Source organism: Helianthus annuus, chromosome 4 (assembly GCF_002127325.2).
Source record: "Helianthus annuus cultivar XRQ/B chromosome 4, HanXRQr2.0-SUNRISE, whole genome shotgun sequence".
NCBI classification, from domain to species: Eukaryota; Viridiplantae; Streptophyta; class Magnoliopsida; order Asterales; family Asteraceae; genus Helianthus; species Helianthus annuus.
Window position 1 is genome coordinate 36,008,538 of NC_035436.2, and position 24,683 is coordinate 36,033,220.

A 24,683-nucleotide genomic window follows, 5' to 3' on the forward strand; every position below is an offset into this window, starting at 1 on the left:
GTATTCCAATTTCCAAAAGTATTATGAAACTTAGTTTGCAGTTAGCTTGATCACAAATGTAATAAAGCACATCTTTTAACTTATAACTTGATTGAAAGATACATTTAGTAAACAAAAAATAAACAAAGCACACTCTCTAAGCCCATGGACAAACTATTCCCTAGGGCATTAAATGTACGGCGTTCTTTTGAAACATATGCTTTTGGAACATCATCTTCAATATTATTGAAAAATAGTTAGTAGTGTTCAATCATCTAACAAAACGAAAATAGATAACATTGGTATTTTTATAAAGTCACAGATCTTGTAAAATGAAGGCAAATGGGTCGATTTACATTTTGATACTACCCAACTATTTTCACTCGTAAAGGCATTGTTCACTCCACCTTTCTTCTTTGTTCTTGCTCCTTGTAAGACTTGAACTCAAAATATCACACTAAATTGTTTTCAAAAGTTTTATCTTACCACTGGACCACCAACCCCAATGGTGCATTAGCTCTTTTTTTTAATAGAAAGCGAAACTTCCATAACCAAAACCAAATCAACACCTTAGAAAGAAGCTAGAAGGACTCAAAACAAAGTCAAACAACAGAAACAAAACACCACAAAAGTGAAACAAAACACCACAAAAGTTGGGGGGGGGGTAAGTGCACGGTCCTCCCAACCGCCGGAGTGATCTCACTCCGGGTGCCGCTACCCGACCAAGCTAGCTCCGCGGTGACTTCCCCATGCGGCCATGCCGAGTTCTTACCCTGGGCGACATATGTCACTCCCAAGACTCGAACCCAGTACCTTTGAGAAAAGGTGGGTGTCGGTGGCCAACTGAGCTACCCGAGTTGGTTAACACCACAAAAGTCCACACAACACTAAAACATTTTCCAACTTTCCCAGGGAACAGTTATCTTATTTCTGTTAATCATCGACAACTAAGAATTTTCTTTTATGTCTTCAACCAACTTCAATAAAGAAGAGGATGTGCCTTTAAAAGCTTTATCATTTCTATTAATCCACAACCTCCAACATTTCAGTAAGTTAACGACACTAACAACTTTTTTCCTCGCCTATCCAGCTTCTAGGCTTCCAGCATATTTCAGCACCTGAGTGACTAAGTTGAAACCCGAGGAGCTTCATCCACGAATAAGAACAATAAACTTGATGTATTCAATAAACTTCGAAGGCATCTTCATTCTTCTTACTTTTGACCAACCTTTTCACTTTTCCATGAAACATGAGCCCCCGATTTTTAGTGCACTGCTAATTTAACCTTCATTTCCAAAAAATTACAAAGAACCAGATTTACAGTTGTGTTACATCTGTTAATTTTTTGTATCAAAAACTTCAAAAATTGTGAACCGTATAAAACCTAACTTTATAAATGCCTCATTTACTGAGATTTACAGTCTCCTTACATCTAATAAAAGTGTGCAACCAGAAATTAATCACTAAAACATACAATTTAACAGTTCATAAGCGCAATCCATCAAAAAACTAAAGAATATGAACACACAATTAGAATACCTAACGTAATTTGGAGCACCATCGATTTGAGGCGACAATCGCTTGTTTTGACATCCAGGCTAATGATCCAGGCTAAGAATCGTCTTCTTTCCAAGCACAGATCCATCTCGCTGCTTCATCACGCATCGGAGGTGGTGGCCAGTTGCGTTGTTGAACGGATGGGAGGTGTGGGAAGAATCGGAAGATTGAAATTGTGGTACCATGCTTCTCGGCTTCTCATCTGACGCAAAAGCATAATTTATGATGAGTGCATTCAATAGAAAGGAATGGCAGAAATATGAGGGGTTGTGTAACTGATGAATTCTATTGATTGTGTTGTAAAGGTTTATTGATATTGTTGTGAGATGGTAGGTTTCAAATGGCCGATCAGTGCAGAAAGGGAAGAACAATGGCAAATTTCTGGGATTGAACTTTTAGACTTTTCATCTAACCTCTTAAAATTTACTAAAATGCCCCTAGAGTGTCTTAAATTTTTCAATAATGTTCAAGTTTACCCCCTCTAAAGTAGCTTGGCTCTTTTATACATGTTGTTTTTTTAAATGCATAAAATTAAATCTATTTACTTTAATGTAGTATAGATAAGTTACAAATCAATATAATGCATATTGAATTTTGGTATAATTGATTGCATATGGATGGTTAATTGAATTTAGGTGTGCATTTAAAACCATCATAAATTTTGGTTTTAAAATAGGAACATGTAACTAAATTTTTGAATATATATAGATAATTAGATTCCATTTAATTAAATAATGTAGAATATTTGTTTTAATACGAAACTTATGCTTCATATCGATGATCCCATGTCGTTTACTTAATATTTTTAATTGAGATATGTTAGAAAGATCTAAGGTACAAGACAGAAATTATTTTAATGAGTGTATGTTTTTTATTTAATACTTGCATTTAGTTTCGACATTAAGTTTCGACATTAAGTTTATATCGAAATAAAAGTTTATATAAAGTAAACATCTAAAAGCTTATAAAAAGATTTTTCAGGCACTCATATTAATCAGAAAGAATATTGTGCGTACCCTTTCATTATATACCCGATCACATAATTATCTTTTTCGAGAATTTGTGCATATAGTTGAAAACGACTCTCACTATTTTTTCATGAAAGAGAAATTTATTTTTCTTACAATTTTCATAGTCTAATAATTGATCCATACCCCACATTATCAAAGTAGTAAGTTTTCTAAATCATATTCATTTATATTTTACTTGTGTTATTTAATTTAATAAAACTGTTATATAAAAATTATAAAAACTAACTTCTATAAGAACATATTATGATACAAGTGTTACTAAAACCATATAAATACGAAATTTCTATATAAATATATGGTTTCTGCAAGGTTTATAATACAAAATTTCTCATTTATACCTACGAAATGACTGTATATAAATATACGATATTTTATTTTGTTTTCATAATTAATATATGAGTATTAGAGAAGAAATTCATACTTTATAAATAAAATCTTTATACAACTAAACTACAAAAAGAAACCTAGAAGATCAGATCAAATTGCATGTTATATATTAAGATTTTTACAGAAATAATAGTAACAGACAAAATGAATTATAAATTTAAATTTATTTTATTTTATTTTAATGAAATAAAAATTTTAGTTAATTTAAATTTATTTAAATGTATTAGTTGATCTTGTATTTGTATTTAGTAAATATACTAGTTTATCTTGACTTAATAAATATATTAGTTTATCTTGTATTTGTATTTAAATATACATTAGAGTAAAACAAATTAGTGTATGTATATAGAATTAGAAAAGATAAAAGTTTACATTTATTTATGTGTATATTTAATTGTACACGTCTCTAAGTAGAGTGTTAAATCACTTTCGTTGCATTCTCTCGTGCATGTCTTTTAAGTCAAGTCAAGTGTTACGACTTATATTTATGGGTGTACCCAACATCCTCCATCGGACCCAAATGAGGGTGCCTTAATGAACATAGTATGCTAAAAAAACTTAAGAATATAAAAGTAGGGTCTCGAATAATGAGATTTAATTTAGTCCTCTCATGAGTTCGATATACACCTTCATAAAATCATATTCTAAATAAAGAAATGAAGGGGGCACAAAAACCCTTATAAATTATCCATGTTTTGAAGTTTGAGTTTAAGATATATAAAAATATGTCCTCTCAAGATGGTTAAAGGTTAAATGTGAAAGAAAGAGAAAGTGCATCTAGGAAAGTAGTAAAAAACAAACAAACAATGGGACACGTGAAATATTATTCCCAAAGATATGCATGTCACATGAATAGCACGCAAGACAAATGATGGACATAAGTTAGAGGTGAAAATGAGAAAAAAAATCCGATAAAAGAACCAAAAGAATTATTTATTTTAATATAAACAATTAATAAATGAAAAGAACTTCTTCAAGCTCCATGTCAGTCGCTTCTGAGACTCTTCTGCATTTGTTTGTGTATATGGACCCCGAGAAACTTATTAATCAGCGTAGTAACAAGACGAGAAAGAATACAAACACACATGCATATGTATTTATATACACATACACATGCATCTAAGGATAAACATTATATATATGAACGTGTTCAATTCAAAACCAATTATAAATACACAACCAGGTAATGCACTTGTATATAATGCTTGACACATATACCAGGATTACATAACAAATTTGACGCAATTACTTGTATCCCTAAAATTCACTCACTTACTATCTATCGCATTTAGATTCTCCTATGATTTTATTATTTTGATCCTTATTACAGTAATCTTCACATACATGCATGCATATATACATACGTGTGTACGTACATATCAGTATAGTGTAGGATTCAAGTGAGAATAATTTTTCTATAAGAAGAAATTTTAATCAATAAGAATGCTCCTTTTTTTCCTTTAATATTTCTGTTTAAAGTTATTGTAAGGGTAATTTGGTGAAGTTAAATAGATTATTAATTTGTAGTATTCCTTTTTAATAATTAAACTACATTAAATTTAAAAATATATATTTTTTTCATAAATAAAAATAATTAACTTACAGTGTAGGATAAATTACGAGCTGTGTCAGATAAAGTGTAACGCATATCATAAATTTCAATATATGTAGGATAAAAATTTGATATGTGTAGGCAAAAAAAAATTAGTGTGAAGAATGATAGTTTTTATGACTAATAAATTAATCAAAAATAATAATAAATGAGATACGATAAAAATTATTTAATGTTTTACAATTGTACCTTTAGTTCTTTTTATTCTCAATTAAATTTTCTTTTCAAATGATCTTCCCCCTATCATTATCTACATGCATATGTACACACGCACAGAGTGTATGGTGACAGTTCGAAATAAGAAGTAACATGTAAAAACATTAAGAACGATTTTGTTCGCTAATAAGTATGCATAGTTCCTAAATAATGATTTCATGTACATTGTATTCACAAATGAATATATGTATATACTAGTAAATTAACTAATCATGAATGATTTTTTAAATACTTAGTGTGTGTCACACACTTACTAATAAATTAGAATCATCTTTTGAAAAATTCGTGTATTGTACATGTTGAAAAAAAATTAATGTAATCATTTACTATGTACAATCGCCAACGTATGCCTTTAAAAGATGAACTTTGACAAATAGTTGAGAAAAAATATATTAAATATATAAAAGAGAAGCAGAAAATACTTTCTTTGCCAAATTCAACTTTGACAAATGACCATGAATCAATTGTCAAATTCACCACTTGACAAATTTAATAAATTGTTGAAAAAGAAAGGTATTACATTACTGTCGATTTGTGTATCACCATCCAGGTTAATGGCCACTAAAGATGAACATTATCAACAAAACATAACACCAAAATTTGTGTAACAATTTGAATGTGCATCGACAATACAATCCAACACATTATTTTCATGAATAAGACAAGTTTAATAAATCAAGTCAATATGAACACAAAAGATAACAATTCAAATAGATAGTTAAACCAAGACAAAGTTGAATGGTATCGTAAAAGGAAATACTCATTTTTAAATTACTTTATAACAATCAACATAAATTTCTACAAACAACTATAGAAATTTTAGACCAATAGTCCAACTACTTGTAAAACTATGTCAAAGAAAATGTAGAAAGAATTATCTTAAAGAAGAAGATTTTCAAATTCAATTTAAGTAAAAAAATTAGTCTAACCAAATGGGGTAGTGACTACATGTTTCGAAATAAATAAAGACTATTTTCAAGTTGTTGTATGCAAAGACGACTTATATGAATTCTCACCTTCCACAGTTCAACTTAAAAGAAGCAATATGAGAATCGAAATTACACATCAGTTGTATCCAACTATTGACATAAATTCATACATTTCTAATTCAATATTATCGAGGCAACAATGTTTAGTGCTAACTACAATAAATTAAGAAACGCAAATGATCCATAGTTTTGATATCATTGAAACTAAGAACTTGTGTTCTTAGGTTGTTGTTAGTCAATGTGCATATACCACATACATGTTCCAATATACTTGATGTACGCATCAAGAAGGTTGATGATACGTTAGAAGTTTAGTTGGAATGAAATTAGTGATGTATTGGTTGTCTAACAAGACTAGTATTGAATAATTGAAAAGGATTGTTCAAAGTTTAAAGATTAAGATCTACATACATGAATTGATTAAAGATTATTGGAGATCAATGAAAATTAACATCAGTTGATCAAAGATTAAGTTTTTTACAAGTCAAAGGTGATGACTCAGAAGCGTACACACATCAACATATGAAAACCGACAACATCAATTGAAGATCAAAGCCGAACCGACAATCAAGAAAGATATATTAAAATGGTTTTCACATACTAACAAATTTATAAAAATAACATTTTTATACAGTCTTGATTTTTTTCCACAAGGTATTTTATAAAACGCCATATTAGTTTTATATAATATTAACAAGTCTCACAAACTTTTATACATAAGTTTTGAAATAATCTGAATTTGAAAATGGGCGGATGATGCTTGCCAAGATTGGTAAGGATTTATACTGCATCAATCTTGAAGACACAAATATGCTTAACATGGTTTATGTAATACCTCAAAAATTATTGACAAATAATATGGCAACATGTGTTCGGGTACTCTTCGCATATTCCAGATTTGTTGGAGAAGAGTGACAAATTATATAGAATAAAGTGTTGAAACAAGTTGAGGGATTAATGTTGATAGAATACCAAAAATTTGGCTTCTGGGGATCCCTTACGGACAGCAAGGCATATGCCTTATGTTGCGTAAGGAATTTTGAAACAGTGGGTGCCAAAGGTCCTTACAGACCGCAAGCCACCACCCTTATGGTCCGTAAGGGTATCGCTGGTAGTGCAGTTGCATTTGGCAGCTGTAGCTGTAGCTACAGCTCTTGCCACCTTGACTACTCAGACACTAACCAACACCTTAAAGCTCCAGGGTCACATGGCATCACCTTGTGATCCTTATTCAAGTATAAATAGAGGTGTTCTTGATCATTCTTACTTGCATCTTTCATTTCTTTCTCTCTAAATCCTTTAGAGCTGCTTCTAATCCATATGGGCCTCCTCCCTGAAGTTATAAACTTCCCTAGAACACAAGTGTTCTCTTTTATTCTTTCCATTATTAGGCTAGTTATTAGCCGAAAGTCAAGAAAATTGACTATTGCTTTGACTTTTGGTTCTGACGTGTTTGATCAAGTCAAAGTTCGAATCGAACTTTGTAACGTGATCATAATAATGAAGGTGTTAATCCCTTATGATTACACCCTGTGATATTTGATGTGCGTGTGTAAACACGTCATATTATGTATAGTTTTGTGTCGGTTTTAAGTGTTCGAGTGTGTTTATTCATATTGATATTTGTACTTATTGGTTGTCGGGTTTTTCAGGCTTAACAGCGCTTAAATGCAGTATAATGATCATACAAGCTGGAAAACGGATGTTACGAAGCAATCTGGAGCAATAAAACAGTTTTGCTGAAAACCATACTCCCTCGCGCCACGCGAGGGAGGCTGTGCATTGTGGCGCGTGGCGCGAAAGACAGAAGTCAACGGAATGGTCAAAATATACTTCCTCGCGCCACGCGAGGGAGTGAGTAGGTGCTGTAGCGTGGCGCGAAAGGGGTATAGCGTAGAAACATTGTTTTTAACCTAGTTTTCACGGGGAAAGAGGGGGAAATCATCAAGCAGCCGCCAGGGAACAATCGGGAGCACTTTTGGGCGATTTTTCTCATCATCTTTCATCTTCCAAGCAAGTCCTTCATGCTCGATCAATTTCTAACAAATCTTGAAGCAACGATGACTACGATGTGCGGCTAAATTTCTTATAACTTCTACTCGGATGAACTTTTACATTGTTTTGCATTAATTCTTGTTTGCGGATTCGTATAACTGGTACAGCTTGACCACTCGTGTTGGATTCTTGGTAAATGTTTATTGTGTTTGAATTATTTGTCGTTTATTAAGCGTATTGGCAACTTTCTTGCGTTGTTAGCGGGTTGGTAAATTGGCGGGTAGTTGATACAATCGAACGGGTTATTAGGTGGCATAGTGAATCTTAAAAACTATCCTTGATAACTAATCAGATTCATTAATTCCGAGGCCATGTCTATGTGGTGTTTTGAATCGGTAAACAGGTTTTGATGTTAAACGGGTAATTGGGATTCCGGGTAGAGGTTATTCTTTCTCGTATTGATTACAACTTTATTAATTAGCTTTCTAGTTTTTATAATCAAATTCACAAAAACCCCCAATCTAGTTAATTTAGTTCTTAGTTAAAAACGCGACACTGACCACAAATTCCCCGTGTATACGATACCCTACTTACGCTATCTACGTAGCATATTTAGGTTTTTGATTGACCCTAACGACAGTCATCAAAATGGCGCCGTTGCCGGGGAATTAGTGCGCTTACTGTTAGTTAGTTAGTTAGTTAGTTGTTCTTGTTTTTAAAAAAAAGTAAAAAAAAACCCAAAAATATTTTTTTTGTTTTATCTGGTTTGTTCGTGATTTACGTGGGTAGTTGAGCTGTGTTGTGCAGGATGACAGATCTTAGTATATTTTGCGGCTCTTCTACATGCAAGTTGTGCGGGGAACCACTTCACCCGTGTATCGGTTGCCACGAGGCCCGATGTAGACGGGAAAAAGCGAAATTGGAAGAACCACCGATGCCTTGCTATGAGAATTCTTCCTATCTACCATATTTCTACAATTCTGATACAACAGTGGAGGATGGTTATTATTCTGACGGACGGGATTGGGACGAGGATGCTTATTATGAGCCAAGGACGGATGGACGATGTTTCTGTTGCGGTCGTGTTCATACTTATGATTATGATGATGTGTGTAAGGTGTATTTGGAAAATCCAGAGTATTGGAATAAAAAATGATGGATGCGTACATCTCAAGACCGTATCAGGGATACCGACAATATCATCCCGAGGAATATTCTGAGCCCGAGGGTGTCCATACTTATCAGACCGAGGAGGATAAAAAGCTTGCCATGTTGGAAGTGATTTTGTCCAAAATCGAGCAGTATTTATCAGCACCCAGCCTTTCTGACGAAGATCGAATCAGCTTTCTAGTTTCCAAGTGTCAGACATTAAAAATGAAGATAGAAATAGAAAAGCGTCTCTCACCATTACCTGATGATATTATAGATTATTCTCACATGGAGGAGGAGGTTGTGGAGGATAATACCACACCAATGAATCCTTTATCTGATGAAGAGTCACTGGTGGATCAGATGGTGTGTGAGGATGATGAGGCAGAGCAGTCTGATGAGATGAATGTGTGTACCGAACCTCTTCCCATATCAATCATTCCAATTAACAAGTGTGGGGAAGAGGGTTCGAGGAAGACGATGAAAAGGGCGAAGCTACAAGACATCGGTGTATATCTCGTGAAGTGGATCAGCCAAACCCGCAGGTGCTTTCTAAACATGCCAATTATACTGACGAGCTTACGGAGATGGCATGTAAAATTCCGGGCATTCATTGGAAATACAAGGGGTAAATGTGCATTGAAACCACCGTAGCGCATATCAGGTACGATCTGGCTGAAGATCTAAAACTTAGCGCTCTCGGGAGGCAGCCTGAGGATGTAGAGTATTGTATTTTTGTTTTGTTTTGTGTTGCGTGTGTGTTCTTGCAGGTTTTAATTATCTTCACGGATGCGTTTACCCAAGTGTGGGGAAGTCTAAAGAGGTGACGATCAGTTTTGTCCATACTCAATCTCCCGTGTTGAAGCAGCCGCGAATGAAATGCTATACGGTTGTGGTGGAACAAGGCTCTTAGGAATTCAAACGCGTCAAATCAGGGGAGTCTGTTCCATTTATCTTTGTATATTTATTTATATTGGTAGTTGTGTCGTAGATAGTTTCTCGCTCCATTGAGGACAATGAAGGAATTAAGTGTGGGGAGGGGAGACTAGCGTCTGTCTAGTTGTGTCTTAGTGTCGTGTCGTGTCGTAAAAAATAAAAAATAAAAAAAATTGAAAAAAATCAAAAATTCAAAAAAAATTGAAAAATTAGAAAATGTCTCGTAAAGGTTTTTGCACAAAATGGAAGATGATAGGTATAATTAGATCATTGGCATTTGATTATTATATATATGAGATAAGAAACAGTCGGTTACACGTCTAATTTAGAATATGTGGGTAGGCCCAGCCAGCTGAAAGGTTTCTTAGGATCGATATAAAATACCTTGAATTAGGAGTCTTGTGGGTTCTCGCCTTAGGAGCTATGAAAAAACTGAAACTGTGGAGAGTATAAGGGGTACGTCATAAGTAAAAAACTTATAAGTTTTTCCGATTAAATTGGCACACCTGTTTCTTTTTGTGAAAACAAATCCGAAACAGTGTGGCGCCCGAAAAAATTCCATCCATTCATCTGAGCATATGCAAAAAAAAATGTGAAGTTTATGGCATTAACCATGGGGATGGTGACTCGTATAGCGTATGTCCGCTGAACTGATCGTATACAAAAGCATGTAAGCTCACAATATCATCCATCTATCCATCATAAAGTTTAATCGGAATAATATAAGAGTTTTTTAGATAAGGCGGTAGATTATAAATCTTTTAATCTCATAAGCTTGAAACGGGAATAGGTGGAGTCGTAGTCTTTTGAGTGTGGGATCCATCGATGACTATATATTACTTGAACTTAATGGATCGAAAATAAGGGCTTGGAAACCGGCGGTTGGGTTTAAGTGGACAGTATATTCACAATCTTGGTTAACGTGTGGTTAGATTTATTTTAATAAAATAATTGAATATATTGAAAGCCATTTGTTTTAGTTGTGATTCTATTGCGAATAATTTTTTCGGGGACGAAAAAAGATAAGTGTGGGGATGTGATGTGCGGGTGTAAACACGTCATATTATGTATAGTTTTGTGTCGGTTTTAAGCGTTCGAGTGTGTTTATTCATATTGATATTTGTACTTATTGGTTGTCGAGTTTTTCAGGCTTAACAACGCTTAAATGCAGTATAATGATCATACAAGCCGGAAAACGGATGTTACGAAGCAATCTGGAGCAATAAAACAGTTTTGCTGAAAACTATACTCCTTCGCGCCACGCGAGGGAGGCTGTGCATTGTGGCGCGTGGCGCGAAAGACAGAAGTCAACGGAATGGTCAAAATATACTTCCTCGCGCCACGCGAGGGAGTGAGTAGGTGCTGTAGCGTGGCGCGAAAGGGGTATAGCGTAGAAACATTGTTTTTAACCTAGTTTTCACGGGGAAAGAGGGGGAAATCATCAAGCAGCCGCCAGGGAAAAATCGGGAGCACTTTTGGGCGATTTTTCTCATCATCTTTCATCTTCCAAGCAAGTCCTTCATGCTCGATCAATTTCTAACAAATCTTGAAGCAACGATGACTACGATGTGCGGCTAAATTTCTTATAACTTCTACTCGGATGAACTTTTACATTGTTTTGCATTAATTCTTGTTTGCGGATTCGTATAACTGGTACAGCTTGACCACTCGTGTTGGATTCTTGGTAAACGTTTATTGTGTTTGAATTATTTGTCGTTTATTAAGCGTATTGGCAACTTTCTTGCGTTGTTAGCGGGTTGGTAAATTGGCGAGTAGTTGATACAATCGAACGGGTTATTAGGTGGCATAGTGAATCTTAAAAACTATCCTTGATAACTAATCAGATTCATTAATTCCGAGGCCATGTCTATGTGGTGTTTTGAATCGGTAAACAGGTTTTGATGTTAAACGGGTAATTGGGATTCCGGGTAGAGGTTATTCTTTCTCATATTGATTACAACTTTATTAATTAGCTTTCTAGTTTTTATAATCAAATTCACAAAAACCCCCAATCTAGTTAATTTAGTTCTTAGTTAAAAACGCAACACTGACCACAAATTCCCCGTGGATACGATACCCTACTTACGCTATCTACGTAGCATATTTAAGTTTTTGATTGACCCTAACGACAGTCATCAATATTCATGTTAAGTAGGCGAAATGACGAGTCAACGTATATTATAAAATAAAAGGTCAAAAAACGTAGATTTTGCAAATTACGATAAATAAACTTCTATGTATCAAAACCTTAAATTTTGACACCATAACTGTTTATATAACATATTAGGACATGTTTTATCATGCCCAACTCGCCATTTCCTGTTTAGAGCTCATTTCATAGTCGAAAGTCAAACAGTTTGACTTCTACTTTGACTTTCGATTCTGACCCGTTTGGTCAAACTTGGAACCCGTTTAAGACTTGTTATATGACCATAGTATTAGAGGGAATAACCCTCCATTTGATGGGTTTGTTGACGAGTCAACATTACACGCTTTAAAAATGCCAAAAATGCCCTTATGGCATAAAATGGTTTTAAAACCAATAAGACTTCTAATCTGACTTTGAAACTGACTTTGTAACATTTTGAAATATGTTTTGTCATAATAGACTCGTTATAGACCTATTTGCCCACCCGATACCATATATGCGCGTACGGCTAGTTGAATCGGTTCAAAACCTTCCAAAATCATTTCTAATCAGAATGTTTGGTTATTAAAACCCATGTTATACGAGTACTTGCACTCAGAATGGTATAAACCATATTCTATCAGGTCAATGCTTTATCTATAAAACCGAGCGTATCCACTAAGTTAACTGGTCAAAGACTTATAAATGACCCGTTAACATTGTAACGAATAATATTTCCATTCAATCCAGACTAGAAGCCTCAAGTAAATTGCGCCTAAGTTGAGTTGTTCTGAATTATGAATGTGATAAATATTGATAATATTAAATACTAGCATAGGTAAATACTCTTAGTCTATTTTATTTTATAAAGGCTTAGGATATGGCACTGGCCACTTAGTTGGGTATTGCAGAAGGGCGAATGATTTCATAGAACCTGTTTTAATCCATATTGCTTGATAACTAAAACACTTGGGTGGTTAATACGATTGTGTGTGGGTGTCTCAACTCATTTAATTACAAATAGCCACGATTTAAGCGCGAGGTGTAGGCATACACCTGACATACTCTAATGCTATATTTATATGATTATGAAAATGTGGTGTGTCTATTAATCATGTGCCAACATTTGGGGAGAGGGCGTCAAGGGATTTGTTAACATCTCTCGAATCTCTGTAAATGTAAATCGGTTTTATCCTTCCTTCCCTAAACTCTTTAAATACTTGTATATCTTGTTTTTTATTGGTTACAAGTGTATTGTTTGGTTTTAACAAATGATTAATAAATAAACAGTGTTTAAACAAATAATTTTTTAAGAAAACATGTCACCCCACCCCCTCCCTCTATTTTTCTACAAATATATTATAAAGAAGTAAATAGCCTCTATTTTTCTACAAATATATTATAAAGAAGTAAATAGCAAAAAGGTAGAAAAATGATGAAACCACAAGGTAGATAGAAACCGAAAAGTCGGCGATCAATAGGATCTTGCCGGAGGCTCGACGAAGGGGAACATTGCAGATTTAGCGAGAGAGGTCGCCGATTGATTCTGGCTTGACCTTACTTTCTAAAACAGGTTTCAATCCTTCCATTCGCCTTTGGGGGATCATCGGAGAGTGAGAGAATATAAAAAGTCACCGATTCATTTGAACCGCGCTGGAGGCTCGACGAAGGGAAGATTTGCAGGTTTAGCGTGATAGGTCGTCAGTATTTTTGGCTTGACCTCGCCCTCTAAACCGACTTTTGGCCCTTCCATTCGCTAACGGGGGTTCACCGGAGTATGAGAGTTTTCTTCTAAATAGTTGCCAACTAATTGAACGGTGCCGAAGGCTCGACGAAGGGGAGAATTGAAGGATTAGCGAGATAGGTCGCTGGTAACTCTGGTTTGACCTTACCCTCTAATCCAGCTTTCGACTCTTCCATTCGCTGAAGGAGGTTCAATCGGAGTTAGAAATAGGTTCGTACAACCACAGTCATTCTTAGTCCTGAACTCGAGTGATATGGCGACACAAAGATAGGAAGGAAAAGTATGGAGGGTGAAAGAAGGTAATAAGGAAAATGAAAGAGACGAAGGACCATGGATAGATGTACCAGAGAAGAAATAGAAACGGGGTATAAACGAAGCTGCTACCACATTTTACGTAACGAATCTACCTGAATGGGTCACATGAAGGGATCTATGGATTGAGTGCCAGCCATGTGGTTGCATATGTGATGCGGTCATTCCAAAACGAAGGGACTACGCAGGAAAAGTTTTTGGCTTTGTTAGATTCAAAAGGATAAGAGACCAAGCAAAACTATTGCAAGCACTGAACAATGTTTGGATAGGTAACAAAAGTATTAAGGTAAACGTTGCAAAGTTTGTTAAGGTAAGGAATTTGGAAGGAGGACAGGGAGAACAGAAAAAAGAAAAAAAAATGGGAGAGCAAAGAAACAACAAAGTGGAGATGAACAAGGGACAGAAGATAGATAAGGGAAGGAATAGTAATTACTATGGCTATAATAGAAATATGAATGATAAAGCGACATATAGTGAGATACTGATAGGAAGAAGAAAGAGCGAAGACGACCGGAAAGTTATACAAATTGCAGGGGGGGGGGAACGGAGATAACAAGAACGTGGAAAAACAGATCGGTAATAGCGGTAGTCAAAGATATGGAGTCATTAAAAAAGGTGGGGGAGGTACTTCCAGTAATTTTCCCTAATACAATGGAACTAAGATACTTGGGAGGGTTAAAAGTTCTTATCACGTTTGGATCACAAGTTGAAGCCGAAGACTTTAGAATTAGTTTCAAGGATAGCTGGGAAGAAATTTTCAGGGATGTCAAAGAATGGAAGGGTGGAGCAGAAAAATTTGAAAGGTTAGCATGGATCAAACTGGTAGGAATACCGTTCATGTTATGGAGCAAAGAGGTATGCGAACAAATTGGAAAACTATTGGGAAAAATAGTGTACATGGAAAGAGTAAACATAAGCAGTGGTAACTTGAATGAAACACGAATGGGTATAATTGTGAATGATGGAAAGGAGATCAAAGAGGAAATAACGTTAAAATACAGGGATCAGCAGTTCATGATATGGGTTACGGAATTATTCGGGATGTGGGCACCTGAGTTTATTCCGGATAGGTATCTATTGATAAACGAAGTGGATGAAAACAAGCCACCGGAAAACCAGGAGATCCTGATAAGGGAACAGGAGGTGGAAAAGAGTCCGGTGAAGGATGCAAACGGAAACGGAGAAGGTGAAGCGTCGGGAATTAGAAAGGACAATGTAAGTGCAGTTTCCGAGGAAGGAGTAGGAAGTCAAACGAGCAAGGAACATGTACAAGAGAATAATTCTTTCGGTGGGAACTGGGAAGCAATTTTTGGGAACAAAACTACAATAAATGAAGATGTTTTAGAAAGAGAAAAACAATTGTCAAATAATAAAGCTACTGGAATTAAAATTAATTGGGTAAACGGGCCGATGAGTGAAGGGAATTTTGAAGCCCAACCAAAAGAGAAAGTGGATAGCAATGGGCCGAGGAAAAGAAGAAAATCCACCAGAGATGAAAGGGATATTTTGGGCCAAGTTTTCAGTAAAGAAAATATAACATTACCGGACTTAAATATGGGTGTAACAGACCCGATGGATCTTTTTGACCTTGAAGACCTAATCTGGAAGATAAATCCTCACACAAGGGCAATTAAGAGAAAGAAAGAAAGCATTGAGGGCTCGAGACATAAAAGACAGCGAAGTGATAAGTACAAGATACCAGATATAAATGAAGAAGGTGAACAGGATCTCGACAATGTTGATGCAGCGGATCTTGGAGAAGATTATGTAAACTCAAAGGCTCGCACAATTAATGAAGAACAACTCTCAAACACCGATAAGGCCAAGGAAAGTAAAAGAAAGGAGAAGGAGGGTGAAGAATCAAGTAGGAGGCAAGAGATAGATAAAGAAATTGCAGAAACAACAACTGTTGGGAGCATCTTGAAAATAAAGGTTAGTAATTTCCATAATCAGTTAAGAGAGATAGTGGAGGAAGAAAGGGCGACGGAATTAAAACAATGAATTTCTTATAAATAAACATAAAGGGAGTGGGGAGGGGTGACAAGGCAGTTTGGATTAAAAAGATTGTAAAGGAAAATGATGTTAGTTGTTTATGCATACAAGAAAAGCAGATGATAGGAATAAGGGATGTAGCAATCAGGAGGTTTTGGCCAAATGAGGAATTAGAAGTAGAGATAGTCGATGCACAGGGGAGATCAGGAGGTTTAATGACAATTTGGGATACTAAGAGGTTCAAAAAGTTAGGGTCGATAAAAGCAGAAAATTTTGTAGTCATTACAGGACTTTTTGAAGGAGTGGAGGAAAGGATAAACATAGTAAATATTTATGCACCGAACGACATGATAAAGAGACGAAATTTATGGATGGATTTGTTGAGAATTAAAAACCATGAAGAAGGGATTTGGATAATGGTAGGAGATTATAACGATGTCCGAATAGAAGAGGATAGAATGTTTTAAAAATTTGACTCAAACAGTGCAATGATTTTCAATAAATTCATTTCGGAGGCTGGATTGTTGGAATATCAAATGTTGGGTTCCAGGTTCACATTCATGACTGAAAGTGGTTCAAGTATGAGTAAAATCGAACGGGTTCTAGTATTTGATACATTTATGAACAAGTGGCCATGTGCAAAATTGGAAGCCTTGCCTAGATACCTTTCGGATCACAATCCGTTGTTGTTATCTTGTACAACAAAAGATTATGGACCGGTTCCGTTCAGATTGTATAACTCTTGGTTATCAAAAGCAGGGATCGATGGGGTAGTAATTGGTACCATAGAATCACATGTAAACGGGGAGGATTGGGTAAAAAAACATGGGAGCAATGTTGAAAAACTTAAAAACAAAGTTAAAAGAGTGGAGAAAGAAGGAAAAGGAAAAGGAGGAAAAGGAAGTAATGCATGCAAAGAAAAGGGTGGATGAGATAGAACAAAGGGCCGAGAAAAGAAAACTGAAAGATGAGGAGAAGGAGGAAAGAATTAGGGGAAGACTTGTCATTCGGAACTATGAAAAACAAAAAATAGCAGATATAAAGCAAAAGGCGAAGTTTAATTGGGCAAAGTTGGGGGATGAAAATTCGGGGTTCTTTCATAGAATTGTAAACTGTCGAAAAGCAAGAAATAGGATAAATAAAATCTTAATAGAAGGGAAGACGATTAACGAGCCAAAAGAAGTCAAAACGAGTATTATGAAGGTCTTTATGAAGTTGTTCGAGGAGCCCATGAAGAAAAGACCAGTTATGGATACGAGGGGATTCAAGAGATTAAAAGAAGTAGAAGCAAGATTATTGGTGGAAAGTTTTACGAGTAAAGAAACAAAAGAGGCAATATGGGCATGTGGTGGTGAGGATAAGTCACCGGGACCTGATGGGATAACGTTCAAATTCATAAAGAAATACTGGGTGCAGCTCGAACCAACTATAATGAAGATCTTAAGACAATTCCATGGTCGGCCAAGTATTCCGGTAGGGTGCAATGCATTGTTCATCGCCTTAATACCAGAGTACGTGATCCGTCAATGGTTAAACATTTTCGACCCATTTCGCTAATCGGTACAATATATAAAATAATTGCTAAGATAATGGCACATAGAATAAAACCAGTAATACCGAATCTGGTGAGCAAAACATAAACTGGGTTTATAGAAGGAAGATTTATTTTGGAGGGGCCGTTAATTGTTAATGAAATCTTTTCTTGGGCTAAAGGAACTAAAAAACAAATTTTTATCTTTAAAGTTGATTTTGAAAAAGCATATGATTCGGTAAACTGGAAGTTTTTGTTATCGAATCTAAAAGCAATGAACTTTCCACTTTTATGGAGAAAATGGGTGGGGGCTAGCATAAAATCTAGTAGGGCGTCTGTATTAATAAATGGATCACCAACGACGGAGTTTAAAATGTCAAGGGGACTACATCAAGGGGATCCGTTATCACCTTTTTTATTCATCTTAGCACTTGAAGCACTAGATGTAATAATGAAAAGGGCGGTAAAGGCGGGTTTGTTCAAAGGAGTAACATTACCAAGGGACGGGCCAATGATTTCACATTTATGCTATGCGGATGACGCAATTTTCTTAGGAGAATGGTCGGAAACGAATATAAAAAATTTAAATAGAATTCTTAGATGTTTTTACCTATGCTCGGGGCTAAAGGTAAATCTTGGGAAATGTAATTTTTTTGGGGTAGGGGTAAAAGAAGAAGAGGTTGAAAGTATGGCAAAAAATTTAAATTGTAATGCCGGAAGTATGCCATTTAATTTTTTGGGAGTTCCGATCGGAGCAAATATGAAAAGAGTTAAAAACTGGAAACCGATCATTGATAAATTTAATTCCAAATTATCATCATGGAAGTCAAGGTGTCTTTCAATGGTGGGAAGAATTGTTTTGGCAAAAGCGGTACTAGGTGCATTACCAAATTATTATTTCTCACTATTTTTAGCACCAAAAAAAAAAGTAATCATGAAATTAGAAGCTATAAGAAGGGACTTTGTATGGGGTAAAAAGAATGGTAAATGCAAGATGAGATGGGTAGCCTGGGATAAAATAGTAAAGGCGAAAAAATATGGTAGATTAGGGGTTGGGGATATCCAGAGCGCTAATCTAGCTATGCTAGCAAAATGGTGGTGGAAATTTAAAGAAAAGCCGCATGATCTATGGGCAAGAGTAATGGAAAGCATACATTCTAAGCGAAATTCAAATTCTTTGGTACCTACAAAAACAAGCTAAGTGGTACCTGGAAGGATATTTGTGGTATTGAAAAGAACTTTGCGGAGCTGAATTTATCTTTAAAAAGAAACTTGATTGTAAGACTAGGGAATGGATGTAAAACAAGAATTTGGGTGGATATACGGGTTGGGGAAACATCTCTCAAGGATCGCTTCCCTGCTATATATGTATTAGCAAAAGACAAAAACATTAAGGTGGCTGAGGTTGTAAAAACAAAAGGCGAGGTTCAAACATGGGAATGGGTATGGCAGCGAGAAGTAAGGAACGAAAATGACCAGGCACAACTTTTGGAATTGACAGAGATTTTAAAAGAGCAAAAGATTAGTTTAAGTGAAGATACATTGAGATGGAGAAGCAAACCAAGTGAAGAATTGACGGTGGCTTTATTAAGAGACGAGATCACGAAAGCTTCTTTAAAGGAAAACGACACAGCTTAGGAATTTTGGAATAGATGGGTACCACCAAAAGTAAATCTTTTTGTATGGAGAGCTACAAAAAATCGAATTCCGGTAAAAGTCGAATTGAAACATAGGGGGATCAATATTGAAGACCTGATGTCTTTGAAGTGCGGAATAGAGGAGGAGACGACGGACCATTTACTGATTAAATGTTTGTTGGCCCGAGCTACATGGTGGAACATCATGGTTTGGTTAAAACTATCGTATAATGAGGATGTAAATTCATGAGAAGAATTGTTTCAAAGAATACAAGATTGCAACGGATCGAAGGAATGGAAGAAAGTAATTATGGCAACAGTTATGATAACAATGTGGCATCTACGGAAGTCGAGAAACGAGTTGATCTTCAACGAACGGAACGGGTCGGTAACAAAGACGGTTGATTAAATAAAAGAATTATCATTTCTAAGGATTAAAGAAAGGGCGAAGATGAAACATTTAGTTTGGGAAAGGTGGAAAGATTTTAATGTAAGAGATATAATCAAGTAGTTGTAAGTTACTTTTCTTTTGTTTTGTCTGATTTCTTTTTTGTTTTTGTTGTACTGTTGGGTTTTACAGCTTGTTGGCCCTTTTCTATAGTCATAGAATTTTCCCCGTTCAAAAAAAAGATAGAAAGACTTTATAAAGACAATTCTAAAGATCGTGACCATCAAGCACATAAATGTTCATGTGACTACCTACAAGACCACACACAAGTCTACAACAGATCCTGTAACAATTGAAAAAGTCATATATCCTACTCCTTTAGTTGTAAGACATCTTGTTATAGTATGAGCTTTTGATTAGAGAATTGATAGTTATGTAATCACATAAGCTAGAGGGTATAGAAGCACATTTTTTATGCAAAGGGTTGCATGGCCATATGTTGCTTCTATACCCTCCAGCTTTGTCAAAGCCTTTATTCTATAAAATTAAAATTCACCCAGTTTCCCCACCTTATTGGTCTGCACTTCGCCCGGTGCTTGTACCATAGAAACGAAGTCGCTTGCACTTCCCCAAAGATCTTGATTGGATTAAGAAAGTGGTGGGGTCGGTGGTTTCCTGTTGGTGCATTACCTCTATTGACTTCGTCTTGTATCATGTTATAGGATAGGATAGGTTAGAATAACCAGTGCACGAGGTTCGAGAAACGAGAAGTGGTTAAATAGCATGTTGGACCGCTTATATGGACATTGTCCATAAAAGCGATCCACACTATCTCACCTGGACCGCTTTTGTGACATGTACGTATAAGTGGTTCCAGTATTCTATAAATAGGTGCATGGTTGATTCATTTGTAACGGCTCGGAACTTGTAACGAAGTGCTGCCGAATTGCTTCCAGGTTGTAAACATTATCAGAATCAATAAAGTGAAGCATTATATTTAGTTTAAGCGTCTAATTCACTGATTCCGCCTTTGAATTGGAAAACGACTCTTCTGATCGACTCATTTAGGGTCAACGACGATCCAACAAGTGGTATCAGAGCTCAGGAAGAAGAGTTCAGCTCAAATTTGATCCATTTTCTGTCTTCTACACCTTCTTTTTCGATTTAGACAAGTTTCCACGGTTAAAATCGGACGAATTTTTCACAGGACGTGTATTATTGGACGATAACAAACCCTTGAAACTTTGAGACTAAAACTCGAACTAAAAATGGACAAAACAGCCTTCGAATGTAGGTTCGCTTTTTCGGACATAGTTTGAACCGCTTTTAGGTACATTTGAAGCTTGAACCGCTCCAAAAACGTGTTTGAACCGCTCATCCGAACAAATTAGGACCGCTCATTTGTACATTTGTTAGTCTGGATCGCTCATAACTACTATTTGGACCGCTCTAAGAACAACATTTGAACCGCTCGAACGAACAACATCTGGTCCGCGTTTATGAACCGCTCGTATTACATCTTTGGACCGCTCATAAGAAAATTGTGAACCGCTCAAAATTCGTGATTGGTTTACCTGGCCCGCTCGAACGACCATACATTGGATCGCTTATTCAGACATTCTTGACTCGCTCGAACGATCACATTGCTGAACCGCTTGAAAGTACATTGTTGTCTGGACCGCGTATTCAGACATATATTGGACCGCTTTTCTGTCAATTTGTAAAATCAGGATCGCTTGTGTGGTTCTGATTCGTTTTGCTCATTAGTCAAAACTAGTGTTTGCTCATACGATCAATCTGATTTCGTTCAAGTGTCAAGATTATTACATGACATCGAGTGTTAGTGTATTTCAATTTACTTGATATTGTTTGATCTGATTAAGTTTGTTTGTTTGCTTCCAGGTCATTGATTTTCAGGTATTCAAAGATGTCGAACAATGGAGAAGAATTTTTCAACACATTTTACAACGCATTTACTTCCGAATCGTCAGAAAGAAGAACTGAGATGAGAGAAGTTTCAAAAGAGATATCAGAAAATTTGAAGTTTGAAAATATGTATGGTAGTCAACAAAAACCACCGAAATTGATGAAAGTCGAAGATTACAATTGGTGGAAGAATAGGTTTGAAGGTTGGATGAAAGCTTTTGCACCGGAGAGTTGGTTAAAGTTAGTGACTGAATACAAAGCACCAGAGAAAACAGATGGAGGGGCTATCGAAGAGAAAGATTTTACAGAATCGGATGTGAAGCATGTTGTGGCTGAATACAGAATGATAACATTGATCAAACAATCAGTTAGAGAAGATATCATTTCATTGCTTGAAAACGAGAAAACATCAAAGAAATTATGGGAAGCTTTGGAGAGAAAATGCATTGGGAGTAATGAGATTGTTAAAAACAAGAAAAAGTTGTTGCGTAGAGAGTTTGATTTGTTTAGCTGCATGAAAAATGAATCGGTTTGTAGTATGCTTGAAAGGTTTGGACATTTGAAGATGGAGTTGACAAGGCATGGAATTAGTTATGATGAAGATCTGATGGTAGATAAGTTGTTTGATTCGTTACCAAATGATCAGGAATGGCAATATTTCGCGCTTATGTTGAAAAACACAATTAAGCCAGAGGAGTTAAAAATTGACTTGCTGATTGAAAGGCTTGAAAGCCATGAGTTAGAATTGAAGAGATCGAAAGTCAACATTCCATCGCATCAGCAGAATGTGGAACTTTACTACAGAAGTCGTATACCACAAGCTGGGTCTCCAAAAACAGCTTTTTCTGCTGAAAGCTCGAATTCAGTGAACAAAGAAAGTCTTCACAGTGGTTATCACATTGGTTCTACGTCTTCTACAAATCAGTCTGATGCGAATTTTTCGTGCAATATCGCGATAGATTTGAAGAATGGACAAAATCTTAATGAGGAGACGGCTAAGCAACAGATGGTCTTTTTGGCGTCAATATTGGAATCATATGAAGGTCTTGTTGCAGGAAAGATTGGAAATACCAACTTGACTAAAGAGGAGTATGATCAAATAGATCCTGAAGAAATGGAGCTGATGGATATCAGATGGGCTATGGCAAGTGCAGTTAGACGTGCGCAACGTTTTATGGAGATCACGGGGAGAAAGTCGATTGGAGGGCCATCTACCAAATTGGGTTTTGATAAATCCAAGGTGACATGCTTTAAATGCAAACAAAAAGGTCACTTCAAACGCGAGTGCCGTAATTCATATGTTGCTGATGACTCTGAGAATCCTTTCACTGAAGATTATTACAAACGAGCAATTTACCATCAGAACAAGTCTGAGCCACCAAGATTAAAGCAGCAGGAAGAGAAATCTAGAGCTCTTGCGGTCATTTATGATGATGAAGGATATGACTGGAGCAAAGAAGTTCTTCCGGAAAAAGATGCTGTTGGGTATGCATTTGTTGCAAATGATGAGCATGATAAATGGTGGAGAAGAGACAGAGCAAGATGGGAGATTGGCAAGTTGTATGCTCCGTTTCAAGAAGCACAGAGAGCTGAGAGGTGGAGTGAAGAGTTGGAATGTTATTTGGATCCGTATGGTAATCCGTGGTTGATCCAGCGAAAGTTGACTTTGATGCGGTAACTAATGCGTTTCCAAGTGAAGGTGTTTACAACACAAAAAGGCTCTCTGACAAAAACTATTTGGTGGAATTCATGAAAGAATTGAAAGAAATTTTTGAGGCAAGCCTACCGAAGGTGGTAGAGATGAAAAGGAGAAAAGAAGAAGATTTGAAGAAAATGATTGAAGAAGTCAAGGCTGTGGTAAAGATTGATGCTGAAGAGAAAATTGAAAAGATACAGAAGACAGAGGCAGCCGATGTGTCGTCAATCACTGAGGTAAGAAAATTTTCTGACTCATCAAATGATGAAGTGATTGTGGATAAAGAAAACAAGTGCAGGAATTGCATTGAACAATGCAAAAACTGTACTGAAAAAGAAGATAGATTAAAAACAAAAGTTGCTGAAATGCATAAACTTGAAAATGCTTTAAAAGAAAAATGTAAAGAAAGAATTGAATCGGAACAAAATTTGAAATCAAGAGTCGAGAAATTAACACAAAAATGTGAAAATCTTGAAAAAGAAAATATGGTTTTGAAAGAAAAATGTTCTACAAAATGTGTTGATTGCATTGAAAAAGAATCTAGATTTTTAGAATTACAAAAGCAATATGATTCTTTAAAACGATCAAGTCAGAGAGTACAAGAAGCTTATGATACTTTGAAGAGCCAAGTCAAGAGTTTTGATCAACGTTTGTCTGAAACTTTAGTTACTAAAGATTTGTATGAAAGACAATTTAAAGAAAAGCAAATTCAATTAAACAAGCGTGTTGATGAAATTGCGAATCTTAAACAAGTCTTGGCTGAAAAAGAAAAGATTGTTTCAAAACTTCAAAGTTATCATGACTCTTCGTACATTCTCGAACGTATTTTCAATATCACACCTGATAACAAAGGTACTAATGTTTGTAAAAAGGGTATTGGTTCATAATATCATCAGGTACCACCACCATTGAGAGACAATTATACTTTTTATGATGAGGAAAAGGTGGCAAAGGGTTTGAACATAGCTGACCAATTACCTGACAGTATCGATGTTACTTACACCAAATCTGATGATGCTGATGATTCAGAGGTGGTGAGTAAGGTGGTTGATATTGTTTTGAAAGATGAGTCTACAAAAGGTAAGTCTGAATCACAGGATGAAGATGAAGGAAATCTTTATAATGGATATCTGAAAGACACGAAATCTGAGAAGAATTTGAATGATGATTCAAAAGGATTGGTTTATACCATGATTGGATCGGACAAACTATTCTTGGATGTGGTTTTCCCGATTCAGAATGTGATTTCAGAGAAAATTGACAAAGTTTTCAAGATGGTTGAAATTGAGAAGTCTGAAATGTCGAAGTTTGCTGGTAAAGGTTTCAAAGGGTCGTATAACAAACCTGGTTCTAAGAAGAAAAACATGAAGTCTGGTTTGGGGTATAAGAAGAAACATCATCAAAACAGAACTGAAAGGTCCGATTTTCAGACAAAAATGAATTTTGTTCAAGGAAAAAGTTTCACCGAAGAAGAAAAA

The 24,683-nt window shown here is 35.8% G+C and overlaps 1 protein-coding gene and 1 long non-coding RNA gene across 2 annotated transcripts; one reads left to right on the plus strand and one right to left on the minus strand.

Annotated features, from left to right (window-relative positions):
• Window positions 1-933: 933 nt before the first annotated feature.
• Window positions 934-1,857, minus strand: LOC110934531. Its single transcript, XR_002588413.2, has 2 exons — window positions 1,519-1,857; window positions 934-1,264 (listed from the first exon to the last, which is right to left on the minus strand). It is a non-coding gene; the product is annotated as an uncharacterized LOC110934531 (long non-coding RNA).
• Window positions 1,858-16,852: 14,995 nt separating this feature from the next.
• On the plus strand, window positions 16,853-17,584 carry LOC118491468. The gene has a single exon (XM_035989278.1). It carries the CDS (start codon window positions 16,853-16,855, stop codon window positions 17,582-17,584), a length of 732 nt encoding a protein of 243 aa, XP_035845171.1.
• The last annotated feature ends 7,099 nt before the right edge of the window (window positions 17,585-24,683 follow it).